The following is a 19,910-nucleotide window of genomic DNA, read 5'->3' as shown; positions in this document are numbered from 1 at the left end:
ATGACATAAACACCTCTCTACAAAGACCCCTACCGAGCTGGTTTACAGCTCTTCTGTCTAGGGCAGAATTGATGCAAACCTGGGCTAGTGTTAAAGCACCAGACTCAGGCAGTATAAGACAGACAAAACCAGACATTGGGAATTGTGTTTATATGCACTCTGTCCTTGTCCTTGCCAGGAACAGAGCCAGTTCCTGCAAACACTGTCCAGTTAAAGTAAAGGATGGTTTGTCTTGCTGCAATCTGGTGTGCCAAATGGTGGCTTACTGAAAGACAGTTGTAGGATTTGAAGTGGTCTCACCACAACAGGGGATCCTTGGGAGGAGGGATGAAGTCTGGAGCTGTGGCTGTAAGAAGGGCAGCCCAGAAAGTAGCTAAACTGCGTGATAGCCCTCTGCCCCTTGTCAGAGTTCCCACACATCACATCAGCAGTTCAGCAAACAAGTCTGAGGCCCAGAGAACAGCAGTGTCTACGTGGTTCCTCTTTTCCTTTTTCTTATTTGCACATATGTGTGCATGTGTGTAACCAGAGCAAGTACCCAAACATTCAGTTTATACTTCAGCCCCCAAGTGGGTCGTTCCATAGAGCAAAATGTAATGGGAGGAATGTTGTTGTTGGTTATTTAATAACTACTTGTTCTTATTATGACCCAGCCAGCCACCCAATAACTGACCCGAGTCTTAATCATTTAGTGCAATTATTGGGCGATTACCCCTCAACTACTTTTCTGTGCTAGACTGGCTCTTTCCCACTGTGCTCCCCATGTTGCTTACTGTTTGAGTCTCACCCAGGCTGTCCTCAGGGTGCACTTCTAGGCCTGGTTCATCCATCTAACAGTGACCTCTTTAATTTGGAGAACTCGATTTATACAAGAAAGACCAACGTATGTGAGGATGCACTCTTCTGGAGGGCAACCAGATCTTGGGGTTCAGTATTTAGCATTTGTACACATAGCAGCACCAGACCAACCTCCAACAGGGGCAGGAATCAGATACACGCATGTGTCATCCATACAACTCCATACTCCTGGAGTATTTGTCAAAGAGGCATGATAACCAAGGTTTGGAAACCCAGCAAAGATCAATGCTGCAGTGGATGTGACCCCCTTGGGATCATCTAGGCCAGCGGCTCAGCCTTTCACAGGGGTCGCCTAAAACCACTGGAAAGCACAGAGATTTACATTAAAAGTCATAGCAGGAGCAAAATTACAGTTACGAAGTAGCAACGAAAATAATTTTATGGTTGGGGGGCACTGCAACATTAGAACTGTATTAAAGGGTTGCAGCATTAGGAAAGTTGAGAACCACTGAGCTAGACCATGCGTTGCGAAGCTTGTTCTAGGTGGTAGCAACTTTGGTTAGGATTTAGACTTGTTTAATGTTGATTTTTACTATGTATGTATCTGTGTATCTATGTGTGGGTATGTGCACATGCATGTGGATGCCTTCAGAAGCCAGAAGAGGCCATCAGATGGAGCTATAGTAGGGAAGACAGTTTCATTTCTCTTCCCAAAATAGGCCCTCTTCTGTGATGATACCTAGGACAGCAGGGATTGGACAAAAGGACCATTGGGGTGTCTGAGGAGAGGTAAACAGCTGAAAAAGGAACTGATTGGTGATCAGCACAGATAGCTTCCTTGCTAGACATTCCATCTCAGAACTCCCCAAGACAGTCAGCTGTAGCTGGCACAAAGGGGATGGAGGACACCAGGAGACCAAAGGGTTGGCCATCCCTCCTGTTTTCTCCCTCTTGACCCATCCTTCACACAGGCCTGTGTGCTGTTTTTTTTTTGTTTTTTTTTGGTTTTTTTTGTTTTTTTTTTTTTTTTCGGAGCTGGGGACGGAACCCAGGGCCTTGCACTTGCTAGGCAAGCGCTCTACCACTGAACTAAATCCTCAACCCTGGTTTTTTTTTTTTTTTTTTTTAAGGGTATATCACCTTTCCCCTCGGTTTTCTAGGGTCTAGACAATACAAGTCTAGATTTAGCAGCCAAGATCCTTTTCCAATTGTATGAAGTCATGTCAAACTACTTCTAGTCTTCTCATATAGTCTACCACTCTAGACCTTTGCCTAAATTAATAAAGCCATGCAATGGAAGCAGTCTCTCCACAGGCCATGATCCCCAACCAATGAAAATTCTCCCTCCCTAGGAGTCATCTCAACTACCACCTGTTTCAGAATCCACTTCCCTTATCCTCCTAGGTCTTCAAGCATCCCTCAACTGAGTAACGTATCCTGTAAGAAAATGTACTACTCCTTGCCAGTGATGTCTTTAATCCCAGCACTCAGGAGGCAGAGACAGGCAGATCTTTAAGTTCAAGGCCAGCCTGGTGTACAGAGTACCAGGAAGCCAGTGCTACACAGAGAAACCCTGTCTATTAAAAAAAAAAAAAAAAAAAAAGCGGGTGGGGGCATGGGGTGTGCAGCAGTGTGGCAGCATGAGTTTCACTCAAGCACACAAAGCAACATATTTCCTTAACTGTGAAGTTTTCAGTGCTGTTTTACAATCCATCATGCTCCCTAGCAAGGGATGATTCAAGTTTTGTAGGCAGACTAGGGTCAGATCTTGCTGTCTGGGGCTCTCCACCACTTAGCTGAACATCTGGAGCCAAGCCTGTCCTTTCCTTGCTGCCTGGAAAGGGAACACGGCCCGGCTGTGCCAGATTTTCTCGGCTCCGCCGCTCTACTTTCCTCCCCGAAGTCCGCATCTTTCCACTCCTCAGCAACTAAATTTGTGGGCCGCCAAATAGGAAGTTTAATCGCTAACAGACAACCACTTTCTAAGAAAGAAGAACACATTTAATCCTCAGTCTCCCCCGAGGTGAGAACTAGTTTCATTCCATCCTTCAGGAGCATTGCAAAGATAAGAAAAAAAAAGGGAATAGTCTCATTTCCAAGCCAGCCAGGGCCGAGCCCGCATCGCAGGTGCAGGGTAATTTTTGCGCCGCAGGGGGAGGACCTGACCGCCGCCATCACTCCCCAGGCCCTCCGCGCGCCGCGCGACGAGAACAGACTACGAGTCCCAGGATGCCTTGCGGCGGCGGCGGCAGCAGCAGACGTGGCACCGCGCGGAGGTTGAGCCGAGCGGAAAGCCGGGAGGTGGCGGAGCCGAAGTCATGGCGGCCAGAGCAGCGGGTAGCGGGGGCTGGGAGGTGGTGAAGAGGAGCCGGCGACCTGGAGCAAGCAGCGGTGGGCGAGGTGGCGGCGGTGACCGCCGGGCACTCGGAGAGGCAAATGGAGTGTGGAAATATGACCTGAGCTGTAAGTATTCGCCGCCGCCCACCTGGGCCTGTGGGTCAGGGGCGCGGCTGAGCAGCTGCGGGAGCCGGGAGCAGATCCGCAGGGCCCGGCCACGCTGACTGATAGCACAAGGAGAGGTGGTCATTTCCACTGCATAGGTCGGGAAGCGGAGGCCCAGAGAAACCGTCTTTCGCGTCGGAGGAGGCTGGAATTCCGATCTCCATAGTTCAGGCCTTTGCACACAACCCTCTCAGCTGTCCCGGCCCTCGCTGGCCAGGTATCTGAGACGTGTGGCAGAGGCACCTGGGTTCCTACATGGAACCCCTTCTTAAGTAACCAACAGGTCTGAGGAGTGGATGAGAAGGCCAGCATTGGGAGGAATGGCCAGACATACACTCCAACCAGGAATTAATTTCTGTGTCACCTGTCTCCCCAGTCTCCAAGAGAGGGAGAGAAAGCTTGCCACTTGTTGAATATAGAGTTGTCATCTCAGAACCAAGAAGAATTGGGGGTGGAGACCGTGCTGGAAAAAGTGTGGTCTGGCTCCCATGTATTATGACTTGTCTAATAAAGAACTGGAAGGGCCAGGGACCTACCTGTGGTGTTTAAAATCAGACACCAGGAGGGTGCTTGGCTGTTCTTCTAAGCAGCTTCCAAAGACGAGAGGGACAGAATCTCCCTGTAAATGACTTAGGATCCCCTACAAAGAAGAGACCACTGTACGGTGAACCCTGGGGTCTTAAGGGTGACCTGCTGTTTTCTGCCTGTCTTCATTCCAGCGCCAATCCAGCCTACAAGCACTCTTTATGAGCGTGGCTTTGAGAAAATCATGAAGCGGCAGAATAAAGAGCAAGTTCCACCCCCTGCTGCAGAGTCTAAGAAACCAGTAAACAAGAAGCAACCCAAGAAGGTGACAGCTGTTGCTAGCCAAAACCAGAAGCAGGGCCCGTTCCGAAGCCTGGAGGATGCACTGAAAGCTGTAAGTGTGCCTAGGCTTGGGGTGCAGAGAAAGCAGGGACTTGGGACATTCAGGCAAGTCCCAGACAGTATGGAAATGTGGAAGGAAAGAATGTTTGCACTTAGAATAGAATTGCACTTAGAATAGAAAGAAAGTGGGTGTTTGTCAGAAACATAGGTGAGAAGGAAGATGGAACTCCCAAGAACAAGATAGAGGCATTAGAAAAGCTGGTTTGGGTTCTCTGTCCCACAGAAGCAGTGGTCTCGTCTCCTGTCTTGCCTTTGAACATGAACAGAACCTGAGATAGCATTCTCAGGTGTCCCTGCCTCACGCCCTCTTAGGATCTGGATCTGGCAAAATTGTGGGATTCAATAGAAAACCTCCTTCAGCCACTTTCCAGCCCCTGTCCCACTTCCCTTCCCTTATAATTCACCATGGAAGTCTCTGCTCTGACAGCTGGATGTGGCAGCTCTGCAGAAGGAACTGGACAAGAGCCAGAGTGTGTTCACTGGGAACCCCTCCGTGTGGCTGAAGGACCTGGCCAGCTATCTCAACTACAAGCTCCAGACGCCACGGATGGAGCCCACTCTGAGCCAGTATCCACATGGTTAGTCCCCTGCCCCTCAGCTCAGATAAGGCCAAGGGCATTCTCAAAGGGGTGATGTTCCTAACAGTCCAGTGCCTCCACTGTCCTGATTCAGACCTGTGTCTGTGCACGTGTCCAGGCTTCCTTGGGGGAGAGAAAGCCAGCTCAATGCAAGGGCATCTGGTCCTAGCACTCACAGAGGCCAATGGCCCCAGATTATCCCTACAGCCTCGTGAGCCGAGAACTACGTGGGATTATCCGGGGGCTCCTGACCAAAGCTGCAGGGTCTGTGGAGCTCTTTTTTGACCACTGTCTATTCACCATGCTGCAAGAGCTGGATAAGACACCAGGTGAGAGCGCCCTATGAAGGATGACCATCTTGAGAGCTCACTCCTTTTTTCTTCTTCCAACATGGTCATCAGTTCCCTTTTCAGTAAGAAATGTGCTCATGTCCACATTTTTGGAAAGGGAGAGGAAAGGGACTAGAATTTGGACTCACATCTGAAATAAAAAAGTGTTGGGATGCCAGGTCATAATGAGTAAATTTGAGGACATGTCTCTCTAGGGGAGTCGCTACATGGGTACCGCATCTGTATTCAAGCCATTCTGCAAGACAAGCCCAAGATTGTCACCTCAAACCTGGACAAGGTGAGGCCTGGATGGTGCTGGGGAAACAAGAAATAGGACTAGGGGAACTAGACAGACTGCATTGCTGGGCTTGGGAAGGAATAACATAATATCATTAGCATTTACTGTGCATACTCTATTAGATAAGGATGACCCATATATTCATTTTATCAATGGAATGGCTGGGTCGTAGAGGTCCCATAGCTCTCCTATAATTGAGGTGGGGGAAGCTATCACTTGAATCATGATGCCACACTGCAGTGGCGTCCCACTGTCCTTGGCACCTGCCCCACAAGGATCTGTAGTACTCCTGGTGTGCTGCCTTATAACCTGCCCTTTCCACTCACTTCCTCAGTTCCTGGAGCTTCTGCGGTCCCACCAGAGCCGACCAGCAAAGTGCCTGACCATCATGTGGGCCCTGGGGCAAGCGGGTTTCACCAACCTCACTGAGGGACTGAAAGGTAGCAGACAGAAGGATGGGTTAGTGTCACCTCTGATGGCCCCATGCGTGAACCTGAGACTTGGTGGCTTCTGATTCTGCAGTGTGGCTGGGGATCATGCTGCCTGTGCTGGGTATCAAGTCTCTGTCTCCCTTTGCCATCGCATACCTGGACCGGCTGCTCCTGTGAGTAATGGGGGGACAGCCAGGGGAAGGCCCAGGGTGTCCACAAGAGGCTGTCTCGGCAAAATGGGATGCCATGATCCTGGTCTCCATAGATGCGAGGAAAATCAGGACCAGCTCCTCCCACCTCCGAGTGTGATGGTGAGGAAGGAAAGGGAGGGAGCCATTGAGGGCTGGGGCTGGGGTAGAGTCTACGCCCTTTCCCCTGTACACTGCTTAGCTGAGTTCATGGCTGGAGCCCCTCGGTGGTTTCCAACAAGCCTGTTTCTTCTTTGTCTAGGATGTATCCCAACCTCACCAAAGGCTTTGGCATGATTGGCCCCAAGGACTTCTTCCCACTTCTAGACTTTGCCTATATGCCCAACAACTCCCTGAGCCCCAGGTAAGACTGCTCTGGAGCATGCGTACTAGAGAGATATTCCAGGACAAAACGAGCCACAACCACCACCTCTCCCCACCACCGTCCTAAAATCACAGCCGAAAAGCTCAACAGTCGATTTCAAGGGGTCTGTGGAACCCAGAAATGATTTCCATCCTTGAGCATGACGATTCTTTGAGTGATTCTTTACGTTGGGCGGGCAGTTTTTAGGGAGAGAAGCTTAAGTTTTCGACAAACCTGGCAAGGTGCTTCTATGAACAGAGACGCAGAACCATCCACAGACGCTCAGTGACTCTTCCTTCAGGCCAGGAGTGAGCTCACATGTCAAAGTTCCATTCACAGCCTGAGTCTGGCCTCTTCCCCTAGCCTGCAGGAACAGCTGTGCCAGCTCTTCCCCCGATTGAAGGTGCTGGCATTTGGGGCCAAGCCGGAATCTTCCCTGCACACCTACTTCCCCTCATTCCTGTCCAGAGCCACCCCGAGCTGTCCTGCTGCCATGAAGAAAGAGGTGAGACGCCTTCCCCTGCCAGAGCACAGCTGCAGTCGGCCCTGAGGCTGACTCCCCGTGTTCTGCTCCCTTAACCACTTGTCCCACCCACTCCTGTTTTACCACAGGGGCATGGGCCTGAGAGGCAGGAGGGTGCTGGGTGAGGCCCTGTCACTTACATACAAGATTCTTACACTCAGGCTGTAGCTCAGGGGCCACACCTACCTCATGACAGCTTCTCAGGGGCCTTGACCCTTTGTGGCAGAGGCCTTGTTACCAGAAGCCCTCCTTTACACCACCCTGAGGGCACAGCATTCTCTCTCCTTTGTCGTGTGCAGCTCCTGGCTAGCCTGACCCAGTGCCTGACTGTGGACCCCCTCAGCACTAGTGTCTGGAGACAACTGTACCCTAAGCACCTATCACAGTCCAGGCAAGTGGGGGTGGGGTCACCCGCTGATTTACACAGAGAAGCCTCATAGTCGATGCTTTCCAGACTATGCTGGTGTGTCATCCGGAAACCCTGGTCACTGTCCTCCAGGCTCACAGTCTGAGTGAGACACAGTTGGGATGCCTTTAAAGAACTGTTATGGGTGGGGGTCTCTCAGCCCTAAGAACCTGGAATTGTAGGCAGAGGGGCAAGCAAGCCCAGGGACTGCTGACTGACAGGGGCGTGCTCTTCCACAGCCTGCTGCTGGAGCACCTGCTCACGTCCTGGGAGCAGATCCCCAAGAAGGTGAGGAGCTGAGAGGATGTGGGGGCCCGGGTTTGTCTTGGTTCTAGTTTGTGCCCCTTAACCTCCGTCCTCCCTTTCCTGTGCCTTTGACACAAATGCGAAGCGAGATGGAGGCTGAGAATCCTTTACTAGCCAGGGATCAGCTCTGAATACTAATACTCAGCTCCTGGTATTCTGTAGGCACGGAAATGTTTGCAGGAGACCATTCAGTCCTTCACACTGACCAACCAGGAGCTTCTGAAGAAGGGCAGTGGCAGCAATGAGCATGTTGTCACCTGTGACACAGCCTGCAAGGTGTGACACTCAACCTCCAATGCACCGGAAGTCCTACATGTGTCTTGTCACACCCTATGTCGATTGGGCCACGCCTCTGTCCCAACCGTCTGTGGATCCCCCACTGCCCTGAACTTATACGCCGGGGCTCACAGTGGGAAGCAAGGGCCAGCCTCCCCTTCTGACCGCTGTCTTCTCTGTTGTGCCAGGGCTTGCTGCAGCAGGCCCGGGGCCCTCGGCCACCCTGGGCCCGGCTGCTTCTGCTGCTTCTGGTCTTTGCAGTAGGGTTCCTATGTCATGACCTTCGGTCGCACAGCTCTTTCCAAGGTAAGGAGTGGCCTATTGTCTGGGAGGAGAAAACGGTGGGGGACACAGCTATGTGTAGCATCTCCAGACCACCCTTGTCCTAATGAATCCCCAGTGCTACAGAGCAAACACTTCCACCTCAGATAGTCTGTGCAGAGGCCAGTGGCACTAGTCCTTTGCAGGAGAGAAATGGGTAGAAATTTACATCACCTGAATACATGTTTTCTCCTTTTAACTTCTGAAGGAGAAGAAAGATTTTTGCCTCAGATTAAGATCATAGCTAGTACGGGGCTGGGGATTTAGCTCAGTGGTAGAGCGCTTACCTAGGAAGGGCAAGGCCCTGGGTTCGGTCCCCAGCTCCGAAAAAAAGAACCAAAAAAAAAAAGATCATAGCTAGTAGGCCGAGAAAGATGTGGCCAAACAAACATGCTTGCAGACTTGACAAGCTGAGTTCCTTCCCCAGGGTACCAACTCCACTCCTCTGACCTCTGTGTGCATGCTGTGGCATGTGCGCGCTATTGCATGTGCACATGCATGCACTAAATGAACTAGTATATATAATTTAAAAACAAAAGATCACAGCTAATAAAAGGGCAGAGAGTCAAACCTGAAGTTTTCTGACTTTAAGTCCAGGATTCCACAGTGTCCTGTTCTTCCTTTCCTGACCCAGCAGAAGGTTTTCAGCCCCTCACACCAAATCATCTTCCAAACCTGTCTAATTAGACCCAAGAGCACATGAAAATGCTCCATTGCCTCACTCTGCCTACCCAGGGACCTGGGATGTCTGTCTTTTAAGTCCTTGCCCCTGCTTCCCCACTCACTGGAGGCTCCCTTTGCAGCCTCCCTCACTGGCCGGTTGCTTCAATCATCTGGTCTCTTGCCTGTTGCCCAGCAAGTATGTGCCAAGCTCTACTCCTACAGCCTGCAAAGCTACAAGTGAGCTATTGCCAAGGAGGGCAGGGTGTGCTAGTGGTCAGGGTGGGTGGGCATGGACAGTGGGAAGAATACTCCTGTCCCTCGTCCTCCCTCTTTTGGCTGTTCTTTGGTGAGCATGTTGGCTAAGGGAAGCTTAGAGTACACCTCTCTCCTTCCAATTTGTCTACAGCTGGCTGCAGGAGACCTTGCCAGCCTGTGGCTCCTACCTGCTTGCTGTGGTACAGCCCAGTTTGCAGCTGGCCTGGACATACATCTATGCCACATTCAGCTTCCTTTCTGCCTACTGTGCCTCCTACCTTGCCTTCTTCAGTGACAGCCTTGCTGGTGTCTTGCAGAGGGTAAGCTGGAGATCAGGAATTAAAAAAGGACCCTTCGTCCCAGGGACAGGGTTCTCAGAAGGGAACAGTTCAGCATGGGCAGAATCCTTGGGACAGGACATCGCCCTTACCATCTTACCTTAACCATTCTCCATGTCCTGCTGCAGGTCCAGCTCCCTGAGGCCCTGCACCAGCTCTTCCACTCCTTGAAGGAGCTGCTGCTGCTTTTCTACCATAGTGTGCTGCTGCCCATGTGGCACTTACTGCTTGCAGCCCTGGCCCAAGTCCAGGAGCATTGCCACGAGGCCTGCAGGTAAACTCACCCTAGGCTCTACAGGGCCCCACTTCTGTCCCTGGGAACAAGGCTGCACCATTCATTTTGTCACAGTCAGTTACTCTGGAATTATGGGTTTAAGCTGTAGCCCCTAACATAATCCCACACATGATCCCCAGCCCTCTCAGTTGTTCTGCTTTTCTCCTAGAGGGGAAATGACCTGGGACTGCATTAAGACACAGTTCAGCACAGCTGCCCATTGGACCTGGCTCTGCCTGCAGGATGTCACAGTGGCTTTCTTGGACTGGGCACTCACCATGATATCCCAGCAATAGACCCTGCCTGGCTGGCCACTGGTTTCTGTGGTGGGCTAGCTACTGGAGAGTGCTGGGGGTTAGAGGAGGCAGCCCTCTCTTCACTCGGTGCCTGAGTTCTGCCTCCCAGGCAAGAGGCTAGGTGTCTCGGCCTTACTTCTCCATCTCCTATCTTCAGGGGACTGGGAAGAAGCTTCTCAGCCTCCTGCCCACAGGTCTGTTACATCAGACGTCTACTTACATCAGGCCCAGTTGCACATCCTCCAAGCTTCCTCTGGGCTGACAGCCTTTCTCCACTTCTCTCTCCCCTCTCCATCCCTCCATCTCATCACTTATGCCACCATAGCCCACCATAGCCCACCTCCAGAAGAAGGGAAGTAGCCTCCCTTCCCTGTTCCTGGTCATCACTTAAACCACAACAGAAAACGGAACGGACTTCAGAATGGCCAGCACCACGGGGGCCAGCAACAGCCTCACTTCTACTAGCAGCCTGGGAGGCCATCAATGGACATGCAGGCCATGTGGACAGGCCTGTTACCTCAGAACACCCAGAACATGCACACCTTCTAAGGAGGCCACTTGTCCCCTGCTCTGTTAGTGAGCGCCCTGGCTTCTCAACTCCATTCTGCTTGGTACTGGGGCTCCTCTCAGTCAGATCCGTCCACAGCACAGTCCACATGAAGGGCAGCGCCCTTCCTTCCATCAGCCTGCAGAAGGGAGTCAACATGGCTTCTGGGGAGAATAAAGGACACACACTGGGTTTCTAGCTTCCCTTTCTGAATCTTCATATGGAACTCCCCATAGTTTGGGGACAGAACAGTAGAGCCTTGAGCCTCTGCCTGGGGTGTAGTAGCCGTAGTTGAGCTTCTGTCTGGGGGTCTACCATTACCACTCAAAACTAGGCTCCCAGGGTTCAGTTGGTTTTAGTGATTTTGTCTGACTTGATGATTCCTATCCAAAAATTTACCTCAGTGTGATTGGGAAGGCAGGAGCAGAGCAGGGTGGTCTCCTAATCCTTAATTTATTAATTGGCTCGCTGTACAAGGCAGTGGGTTTAGAACTCCAAGAGGGGAAACCAGGGCTTAACACCAGTTTCTGTTTTGGTTTGAGATAGTGCATTGCAGGTGTTCTCATCTCTTGGGCCTTGGTGACTAAGAAGTGTTGCTTCTCCGGCAGCGCCACAGGTCAGCAGCAGCCACTTCCTTTACAACCCCTTTCCCGTGGCACCTGGAGATGCCCTCTGTCCCTTCCCCAAGTGAAACTTTGGAGACATCTTGACCCAGTTTATACACCCTGGCCTCTGGCTTTTGCTACTTATTTTAGGAAGCCACAGAGGCTGCTCCTGGCTGGCCCCTGGCAGTTAATCATGTCCTGTTGTTCCCAGTGAGAAAAAGCTCTGGCCATCCAAGGACCAAACACAGCCAGCTAGGTCAGATTGTCCAAGTGCCCCACATGTTCTGTGTGTTCTTGTCAGTCAGCCACAAACAGTTCATTCACCCTACCTCATGTGTTGGAGAGGACAGCCAGGAGCAGCCACAGCACAAGCCCAGGCTACCAGAAGAGTTAAGGATGCTAACCTGGTTCATTTTTTTAATCCAATGACCTTAGCCGTGCCCTCGTGTGTTTCTGGCTTCTCTTCTGCAGTGGTTTAACTTGGGCTCATAATTTCTGGTACTAAAATCCTTAAATACATTTTTTTCAACTTAAATCAGTTGGCATCTCCATGGTACATTATGGGGACACTAATACCAACTCTATTTGGCTCTGTGAATCTGTTGGAAAAGGAGCTCTTGTGCAATTGTTTTGCCCCAGATGGGAACAGTACAGCACTTGTCTGTAGACGAGTGCCACCTGCTCTCCATTAAAGCAAAGCCAGACGTCCAGACGTTGCGTTTTTAAAGAGCTGTCAACAAATTTGAGTCCAAGATGAGCTAGTAAATGAAACCAGTGTGAATCCCAGACTATATTCCAGTGATGCTGACACTGTCACCGGTGATGACAGTGACCAGGAGGGTACGGGGCTGATGCACCAGCCACACCTCATGCTGCTGAAGTTCAACGGGTAACCTGTCACAAAACTAAAATGCGGTTTGTCTATTACCATTCCTACCCACTCAGACCTGGGTGTGTATTGTGTATCAAGTTTCTACCTTTCTTTGCTACTTTGAAGTCCTCAGTTTTGACTTAGGACAACCTGGTGGCTGCCTGACAGACAAGGACAGAAAATGTTGCTGGGCTCACACCCGCAGCATTTATCAGTTCATTCTCAAAACACCACCGCCCTAATGTGGCTTGCTCTCCACAGCAGTGGACACCCCAGTTGTCCTTCACACAGCTGTCTATATGGTTGGGTAGCTGCTGAGTGAGTTATTGTCATCTAAGCAATAGGAAACTTGTGTGAATGCTTAGCCACTCTTTCTAGAAGGGTTTCACACCATCCAGGGTATGGGTGGGTGTTTAGTATTGTGCATTCTGTCCCTTAAAAAAACGAATGGGGGTTGGGGATTTAGCTCAGTGGGACCCTGGGTTCGGTCTCCAGCTCTGAAAAAAAGAAAAAAAAAAAAAAAAACAAAACTAATGTACCAGGCAGTGTGGCGGTGGCGCACTCCTTTATCCCAGCACTCAGGAGGCAGAGGCAGGTGATCTCTGCCAGCCTCATCTACAGAGTGAGTTCCAGGCCAGCAGGGCTACACAGAGAAACCTCCTTTTTTCTTTTTTTCTTTCTTTCCTTCCTTTTTTCTTCTTTAGGATTTATTTACTTTATATGAGTACGTTGTCACTGTCTTCAGACACACCAGAAGAGGGCATCAGGTCCCATTACTGATGGTTGTGAGCCACCATGTGGTTGCTGGGATTTGAACTCAGGACCTCTGGAAGAGCAGTCAGTGCTCTTAACCTCTGAGCCATCTCTCCAGCCCCAGTAACCCTATACTCACCCTCCCACCACCCCCAAAAAAAATCCCAAAATCTATATACTATTAGTAAGTGATGGTAGCACACACTTTTTTTTGATCAAGTGTAATTTTATAGCAGTTTCAAATCCGTGTCCTCACCACCACCACACACCGACACACACGAACATGCACACATGCATGCTTCCCTACCATTGGTGTTTTTACCAGTGCAGAGCATGCACATGTTATAATCTGACCCTACACTCACTGAACTACCACACACGGTCTGTAGCTTGGACACACACTTCCATGGTTAGTAACTTGCATGAAATGCCTATTGTGGACCCAAGGGAGATAGTTCAGTGGTCAAAAGCACCCAAGTGCAGTCCCCAGCACTCAGACTGGATGGGTCACAGCCATCTATAACTCCAGCTCAGGTGTCTGATACCTTTGGTGTCCACAGGCACCTTCACTCATGTACACACACAATTACAATCAGTCTTCCATGCCTTACGGCATGTGTCTACCACTCAGATTTCACTGACCTGAAGATGCCCTAACTCCCCATTTTCCTTCCCCCAGAGCCACTGGAGGTCATTGGCCTTTATAATCTCCAGATTTTTGCCTTTCCCACATTGCCATGGTATTAGTAAGTGCACATATTTTAAATTATAATCTTTCTTACCACAGAGAAAGGTTTCTATTCCAAAAGAGAGCCAAGGAGGGTCCAGAGGAGGTAAAACCCTTAACTCGCCTTTAAGCATCGGCCAGCAGAACCAACCACCTGGGAAGGGAACTGGAAAGGAAGACAAAGCTCATTTTGATTAGTGGTTTCTGTTACATTTCCCACATTCCTATTAAACCACATACTCCAAATTTTCTGGATCATAGCCCCGTCTCTTAGTGGCTTGGCTGTGTCTGCCCCCTGATGTAGGGCCTGGCGTCATACAGCATTACACAGGGACAGAATGCTACCGTGAGAGACTTTCAGTAAGGAGCTGGAGGTGGCCTAGAAATCTCTCGAGATCCCAGCAGGAAAGTCACATGCGATAGTTCTATGGCCGCATTATTGTGGAAGCCACAGAAGAATGCGGTGTGTGGTCTCCACGTTATTAGATGCCACTTCGCTGTCCTCATCAAGGGTGGGTGAGGAAGTGGCACTATTCACACAAGTTAGGACAAGAGAAAGGACAAGATGGGTACCAACCCCAGTGTGATGGTAGTGCGCAACACCTGAAGTCTGTGGGAAGGAGTTAAACTTTCTCTCCACATCTCCTTAATAGACAGTTTATGTAAGTGAAGTCCTCTAAAGCCAAAGCAGGACCATCGGCCCACTGACTTCACTGAAGCTAAGCTTTTAGGACTATAGCAAGTTGTAAAGCTGGATGGGCACGCGACAACTAACACTATTAAACAGGAAGCGCCGCACTGAGTGTTGGTTCACACACCTTTAATCCCAGCACTTGGAGAGCAGAGGCAGGCAGGCCCATGAGTTCAAGGCCAGCCTGGTCCACATTGTGAGTTCCAAAACAGCTATGGCTACAGAGAGAAGTTTCTTGAAAAAAACACAATGATGACAATGATGATGATGATGATGATGACGACGACAAGCCAAATGTGAGGCACACTTCTAATTACAGCACTTGACATCCAGACAAGAGGCTCATCTTCTGCCTGGTCTGCTTGGTCTACCTGGTCTGCTTGAGACACTTTTCCCCAAAAAATAATCCCAGCACTGAAGGAGAGAGAGGCAAGTCAATCTCTGAGTTAGAGGCTTATATGGTATCCCAGACAGCTAGTACGATGTAGAAATACTCTGTCTCAAAAGAGAAAAAGCGTAAAGGACCAAAAAAGAGCGACCATTCTAGCAAACCAGTACTGAAAGTATAGTCAGAAATCCTCTAGGGGTTCTAAGAATTCAAGGTGGTTCTCTAAGATTGTCCTCATAATGCGGTCATAAGAGGTCATCTGCCTTTGTGACTGAGCCAAGCCCAGCTGGGTTTAAATACAAAACAACCAGGGTGTGGGTGGGAGGCCAGGCAGTGTTCCCCAAGTGTGATCTCCAAGTGTTGAGTCCTCTGGAGTCCTGTCCCCTTGAGTGTCCTTGGTGGATGGAGGACAGGCTTTGACACCACTGTGGGGACCAGAGTTCATGAACTCATCAAACAGAAGAACTCAGGACTTTTGAGAGACTTAATCATTGTTAGGAAACCTGAAACAGTCTTTCTCAAATAATATAGGAAAAAGCAATAAAGGATTCCTCCTGAAGTGGATATCTGAGGGTTATAGCAACAGCTAACAAGTATGTAACATTTTCCCAGATCAGGTTTTTTTTTTAAAGACTTATTTTATTTTATGTATATAAGTACAGTGTTGCTGTCTTCAGACACACAAGAAGAGGGCATCTGATCCCACTATGAGATGGTTGTGAGCCACAATGTGGTTGCTGGGAATTGAACTCAGGATCTCTGGAAGAGCAGTCAATGTTCTTAACTACTGAGCCATCTCTCCAGCCCCCACCCCCACACCAGATCAGCTTTTTAAAAATTCTTTTCAGCGTGTGTGTGTGTGTGTGTGTGTGTGTGTGTGTGTGTGTGACACGTGCGCACATGTATACCATGCATGTACAGGTACCCAGAGAGGTTAGAAGAGGCCACTGGAGCTCGTGAGACTGGAGTTACACGCAGTTTCGAGGGTGCCAGATGAATGCTGGAGACTGGTCCCTGGCCCTCTGGAGGAACAGTGCTAGCTACTCAGCTCTCTCTGCAGCCCCTACCAAGATTATTGTGATGGTGGTGATGACCTCGGCACTTCAGACCTATTAGTTACTTCTCCATCCTATTGTCATTTAGACCTTTGGCTCCTGCAGAAATCTTTGTAGAGAGAGGTATTGTTCGTATCTTAGAAAATCAAACGTTGAAACCAAATCTCAGTTTTTATACTGTAAATACCAAATCAATCTCATTAAAAAGCTCTGATGAAGCAGTAGACTACGCTGACTTTATCGGAAGCGTTGATGGTCGGAAGAATGAGCCTTTCAGCGTTCATAGTGCAGTAGCCTTTTGGAGGCCCGAGTAATTCACATTAATTTAAGGGTTGTAAGATTCCACTTGTGGAAAAAAATGTCATTGGAATTGTTTTAGGAATTCCATTGATTTATATATCTAAATAGGTCTATTTAAACAATAGTAAGCCTTCCAAACCACCTGGCATGTGTTTCCATTTATTTAAGGTGTTCAGTTTTTTATTGTGATGGGGTGTGCATATGCTGAGGCCAAGCTGAGGGGTTCTCTCCTTCCACTGTGGGTCCTGGGGCTTAGACTCAGGTCATCAGATACTGACTTTCACACAGTAAATAAGAGTTCCTTCCTCCTCCTCCCTCTCTTCCTCCTCTTCCTCCTCTTCCTCCTCTTTCTCCCTCCTCTCCCTCCTCTCCCTCCTCTCCCTCCTCTCCCTCCTCTCCCTCCTCTCCCTCCTCTCCCTCCTCTCCCCCCCCCCTCCTCCTCCTCCTCCTCCTCCTCCTCCTCCTCCTCCTCCTCCTCCTCCTCCTCCTCCTCCTCCTCCTCCTTCTCCATATCCTTTTGAGTCAACCTAGGTAATTTGTGTGTTTCTAGGAATTGGCAGAATGTATTTAGATTACCTAATTTTGTTATATAATTATTTCTAGTACTTTTTTTTAAAAAAAAACACTTTTTATTTATTCACTTTTTATTTGAGTACAACACTGTAGCTGTCTTCAGACACACCAGAAGAGGGCATTGGATCCCATTACAGATGGTTGTGAGCCACCATGCGGATGCTGGGAATTGAACTCAGGACCTCTGGAAGAGCAGTCAATGCTCTTAAGCCACTGAGCCATCCCTCCAGCCCTGTAGTACTTATTTTAAATCTCTTTACCTTATATGCTTCTTTTTAAAACGTACATTTACTGAATGTGCATGTGTGTGGTGTATGTAGAGATGAGAGGGCAATCTGCAAAAGTTGGTGCTCTCCCTCCACCATGTGGGTTTCAGTGTCAGACCCAGATTGCTGGCCTGGAAGAGGGTGTCCTTACCTGCTGAGCCCTCCTGACAGTCCAAGTGCTTTTGTTTTAAAATTTATACCCCATCCTAATCATATTTCAAATAGATTAAACTAAAATAGAACAAAGTTAAAAAGAAGGCATGTGGGGGTTGGGGATTTGGCTCAGTGGCAGAGCGCTTGCCTAGGAAGCGCAAGGACCCGGGTTCGGTCCCCAGCTCTTGGGGTGGGGGGGGGGGAGAGCCATCTGATTGTTTGGGCTGGAGAGATGGCTCAGCGGTTAAGAGCACTGACTGCTCTTCTAGAGGTCCAGAGTTCAATTCCCAGCAACCACATGGTGGCTCACAACCATCTGTAATGGGATCTGATGCCCTCTTCTGGTGTGTCTGAAGACAGCGACAGTGTACTCACATGCATGAAATAAACAATAAATAAATCTTTAAAAAAAAGGCATGTGAATATTTAATCCATTTGCAAATCATTTACATAACAATATGCTAACTATCAAAGCAACAAAGAAAGATCCCAGAAAAAGGGGTGATAACTGTTTGTGCACAGAATTTTTTTTTCATCTTTATTAAATTGGGTATTTCTTATTTACATTTCAATTGTTATTCCCTTTCCGATTTCCGGGCCAACATCCCCCTAACCCCTCCCCGTCCCCTTCTCTATGGGTGTTCCCCTCCCCACCCTCCCCCCATTACCACCCTCCCCCCAACAATCACATTCATTGGGGGTTCAGTCTTGGCAGGACCAAGGGCTTCCCCTTCCACTGGTGCCCTTACTAGGCTATTCATTGCTACCTATGAGGTTGGAGCCCAGGGTCAGTCCATGTATAGTCTTTGGGTAGTGGCTTAGTCCCTGGAAGCTCTGGTTTGTTGGCATTGTTGTTCATATGTGGTCTCAAGCCCCTTCAAGCTCTTTCAGTCCTTTCTAAGATTCCTTCAACGGGCGTCCCATTCTCAGCTCAGTGGTTTGCTGCTGGCATTTGCCTATGTATTTGCTGTATTCTGGGTGTGTCTCTCAGGAGAGATCTACATTCGGTTCCTGTCAGCCTGCACTTCTTTGCTTCATCCATCTTATCTAATTGGGTGGCTGTATATATATGGGCCACATGTGGGGTAGGCTCTGAATGTGTGCTCCTTCTGCCTCTGTTCTAAACTTTGCCTCCCTATTCCCTCCCAAGGGTATTCTTGTTCCCCTTTTAAAGAAGGAGTGAAACATTCCCATTATGGTTATCCTTCTTGAGTTTCATGTGTTCTGTGCATCTAGGGTAATTCAAGCATTTGGGCTAATATCCACTTATCAGTGAGTGCATACCATGTGTGTTTTTCTGTGATTGGGTTACCTTACTTAGGATGATATTTTCCAGTTCCATCCATTTGCCTATGAATTTCATAAAGTCATTATTTTTGATAGCTGAGTAGTATTCCATTGTGTAGATGTACCACATTTTCTGTATCCATTCCTCTGTTGAAGGGCATCTGGGTTCTTTCCAGCTTCTGGCTATTATAAATAAGGCTGCTATGAACATAGTGGAGCATGTGTCTTTATTATATGTTGGGGCATCTTTTGAGTATATGCCCAAGAGAGGTATAGCTGGGTCCTCAGGTAGTGCAATGTCCAATTTTCTGAGGAACCTCCAGACTGATTTCCAGAATAATTGTACCAGTCTGCAATCCCACCAACAGTGGAGGAGTGTTCCTCTTTCTCCACATCCTCACCATTGTGCACAGAATTTTAAGATGTGTTTATATCATAAAGCACCACTACGAGAGAGAGAGAGAGAGAGAGAGAGAGAGAGAGAGACTTGGAGAAAAATGTTTGCAGCAAACATGCAAAGATATAGCTTTCATGTTAAAATCTACTCTAAATAAAAATCACTGAACACAAAATTGTGTGTAAAAAGAGCATAATTCATAAGTAACTCTGCAAATGAACACCACGCTTGCAAAAATATTCATTTCACCAATGAAGTAAAAAATGTAAAATAAGATGCAACTTATTTTGCCCATTATGGGGGCCAGGAAATGGAATGTGATGGTTTGTATATGCTCTGCCAGCCCAGGGGGTGGCACTATTAGAAGGTGTGGCCTTGTTGGAGTGGGTGTATCACTGTGAGTGTGTACTCTAAGACCCTCATTCTAGCTTCCTGGAAGTCAGTGTTCTGTTAGCAGCCTTTGGATGAAGATGCAGAGCTCTCAGCTCCTCCTGCCCTGTGCCCGCCTGGATGCTGCCATGTTTCTGCTTTGATGATTATGGACTGGACCTCTGATCCTGAAAGCCAGCCCTAATTAAGTGTTGTCCTTATAAGGATGTGCCCTTGGTCATGGTATCTATTCACAGCAGTAAAACCCTAACTAAGACTCCTGTCAATAATAAAAATTCTTTCTCTCTTTGTGTTTGTTTATTTAGTGTTATGTGTATATAGGTGAGTGTGTATGTTTTTGCACATGTTGCTGGTGTTCTTGTGGAGGTTAGGGGAGTTGGTTCTCTCCTCCCGAAGGTCTAGTGGTCCCAGGGAATCAGACTCAGGCCTGTCAGACTTGGCCACAAATGCCTTTACTGCTGAGCCATCTTAATGGCTCTAAAGGATTCTTTAATACTTAAATCAATGAGTCGCTATGATAGAATCTCTCTATATTATGGAAAATAAATTGGAAACTTTTATCAAACAGTAGAAAACTCTCATGCTTTTTGACCAAACGAGCACATTCCTTAAAAACTGTCTCCATGGATAAGTAAGCAGGATTATAGGCAAGAAGTCCACACCTTTAACCCCAGCACAGGCAGGCACGTCGCAGGAGACTTCCAGAGCTTAAAGGTCAGACTTGTTTACATATGGAGGTCCAGTCTAGCCCCGTCTGAATAGTGAGATCCTGTCACAAACAGTACATACAGGTCTGTGGTCCCTAGGACTTGGGTCAGGAGCAGCCTGATAACA

The 19,910-nt window shown here is 48.7% G+C and overlaps 1 protein-coding gene and 1 long non-coding RNA gene across 5 annotated transcripts; one reads left to right on the top strand and one right to left on the bottom strand.

Moving 5' to 3' along the window:
• Positions 1-1,787: 1,787 nt before the first annotated feature.
• On the top strand, positions 1,788-10,812 carry Tmem214 (transmembrane protein 214). Of its 4 annotated transcripts, XM_063262060.1 has the most exons (19): positions 1,788-2,230; positions 2,488-2,821; positions 2,984-3,261; positions 4,020-4,219; positions 4,655-4,805; positions 5,000-5,134; positions 5,350-5,432; positions 5,767-5,872; positions 5,955-6,036; positions 6,314-6,415; positions 6,779-6,920; positions 7,238-7,329; positions 7,584-7,632; positions 7,813-7,926; positions 8,115-8,232; positions 9,051-9,147; positions 9,317-9,485; positions 9,632-9,777; positions 9,947-10,812. In XM_063262060.1, exons 3-19 carry the CDS (start codon positions 3,117-3,119, stop codon positions 10,071-10,073), a joined length of 2,058 nt encoding a protein of 685 aa, XP_063118130.1. In that variant the 5' UTR covers positions 1,788-2,230; positions 2,488-2,821; positions 2,984-3,116; the 3' UTR covers positions 10,074-10,812. The 4 variants fall into 4 exon arrangements, 3 of the variants coding, with proteins under 3 accessions (XP_063118130.1, NP_001014217.2, XP_063118131.1); NM_001014195.2 differs by lacking the exons at positions 1,788-2,230; positions 2,488-2,821 and having other exon boundaries at positions 3,066-3,261; XR_010052105.1 differs by lacking the exons at positions 1,788-2,230; positions 2,488-2,821; positions 7,813-7,926; ... (3 more) ...; positions 9,632-9,777; positions 9,947-10,812 and adding an exon at positions 6,129-6,174 and having other exon boundaries at positions 3,033-3,261; positions 7,584-7,636.
• Positions 10,813-11,322: 510 nt separating this feature from the next.
• LOC134479111 (uncharacterized) lies at positions 11,323-15,956 on the bottom strand. The gene is made up of 2 exons (XR_010052212.1): positions 14,395-15,956; positions 11,323-13,742 (listed from the first exon to the last, which is right to left on the bottom strand). It is a non-coding gene; the product is annotated as an uncharacterized LOC134479111 (long non-coding RNA).
• Between the last annotated feature and the right edge of the window lie 3,954 nt (positions 15,957-19,910).

This window comes from Rattus norvegicus, chromosome 6 (assembly GCF_036323735.1).
Source record: "Rattus norvegicus strain BN/NHsdMcwi chromosome 6, GRCr8, whole genome shotgun sequence".
Taxonomy (NCBI): domain Eukaryota; kingdom Metazoa; phylum Chordata; class Mammalia; order Rodentia; family Muridae; genus Rattus; species Rattus norvegicus.
This window is presented reverse-complemented; position numbering and strand designations above follow the sequence as displayed.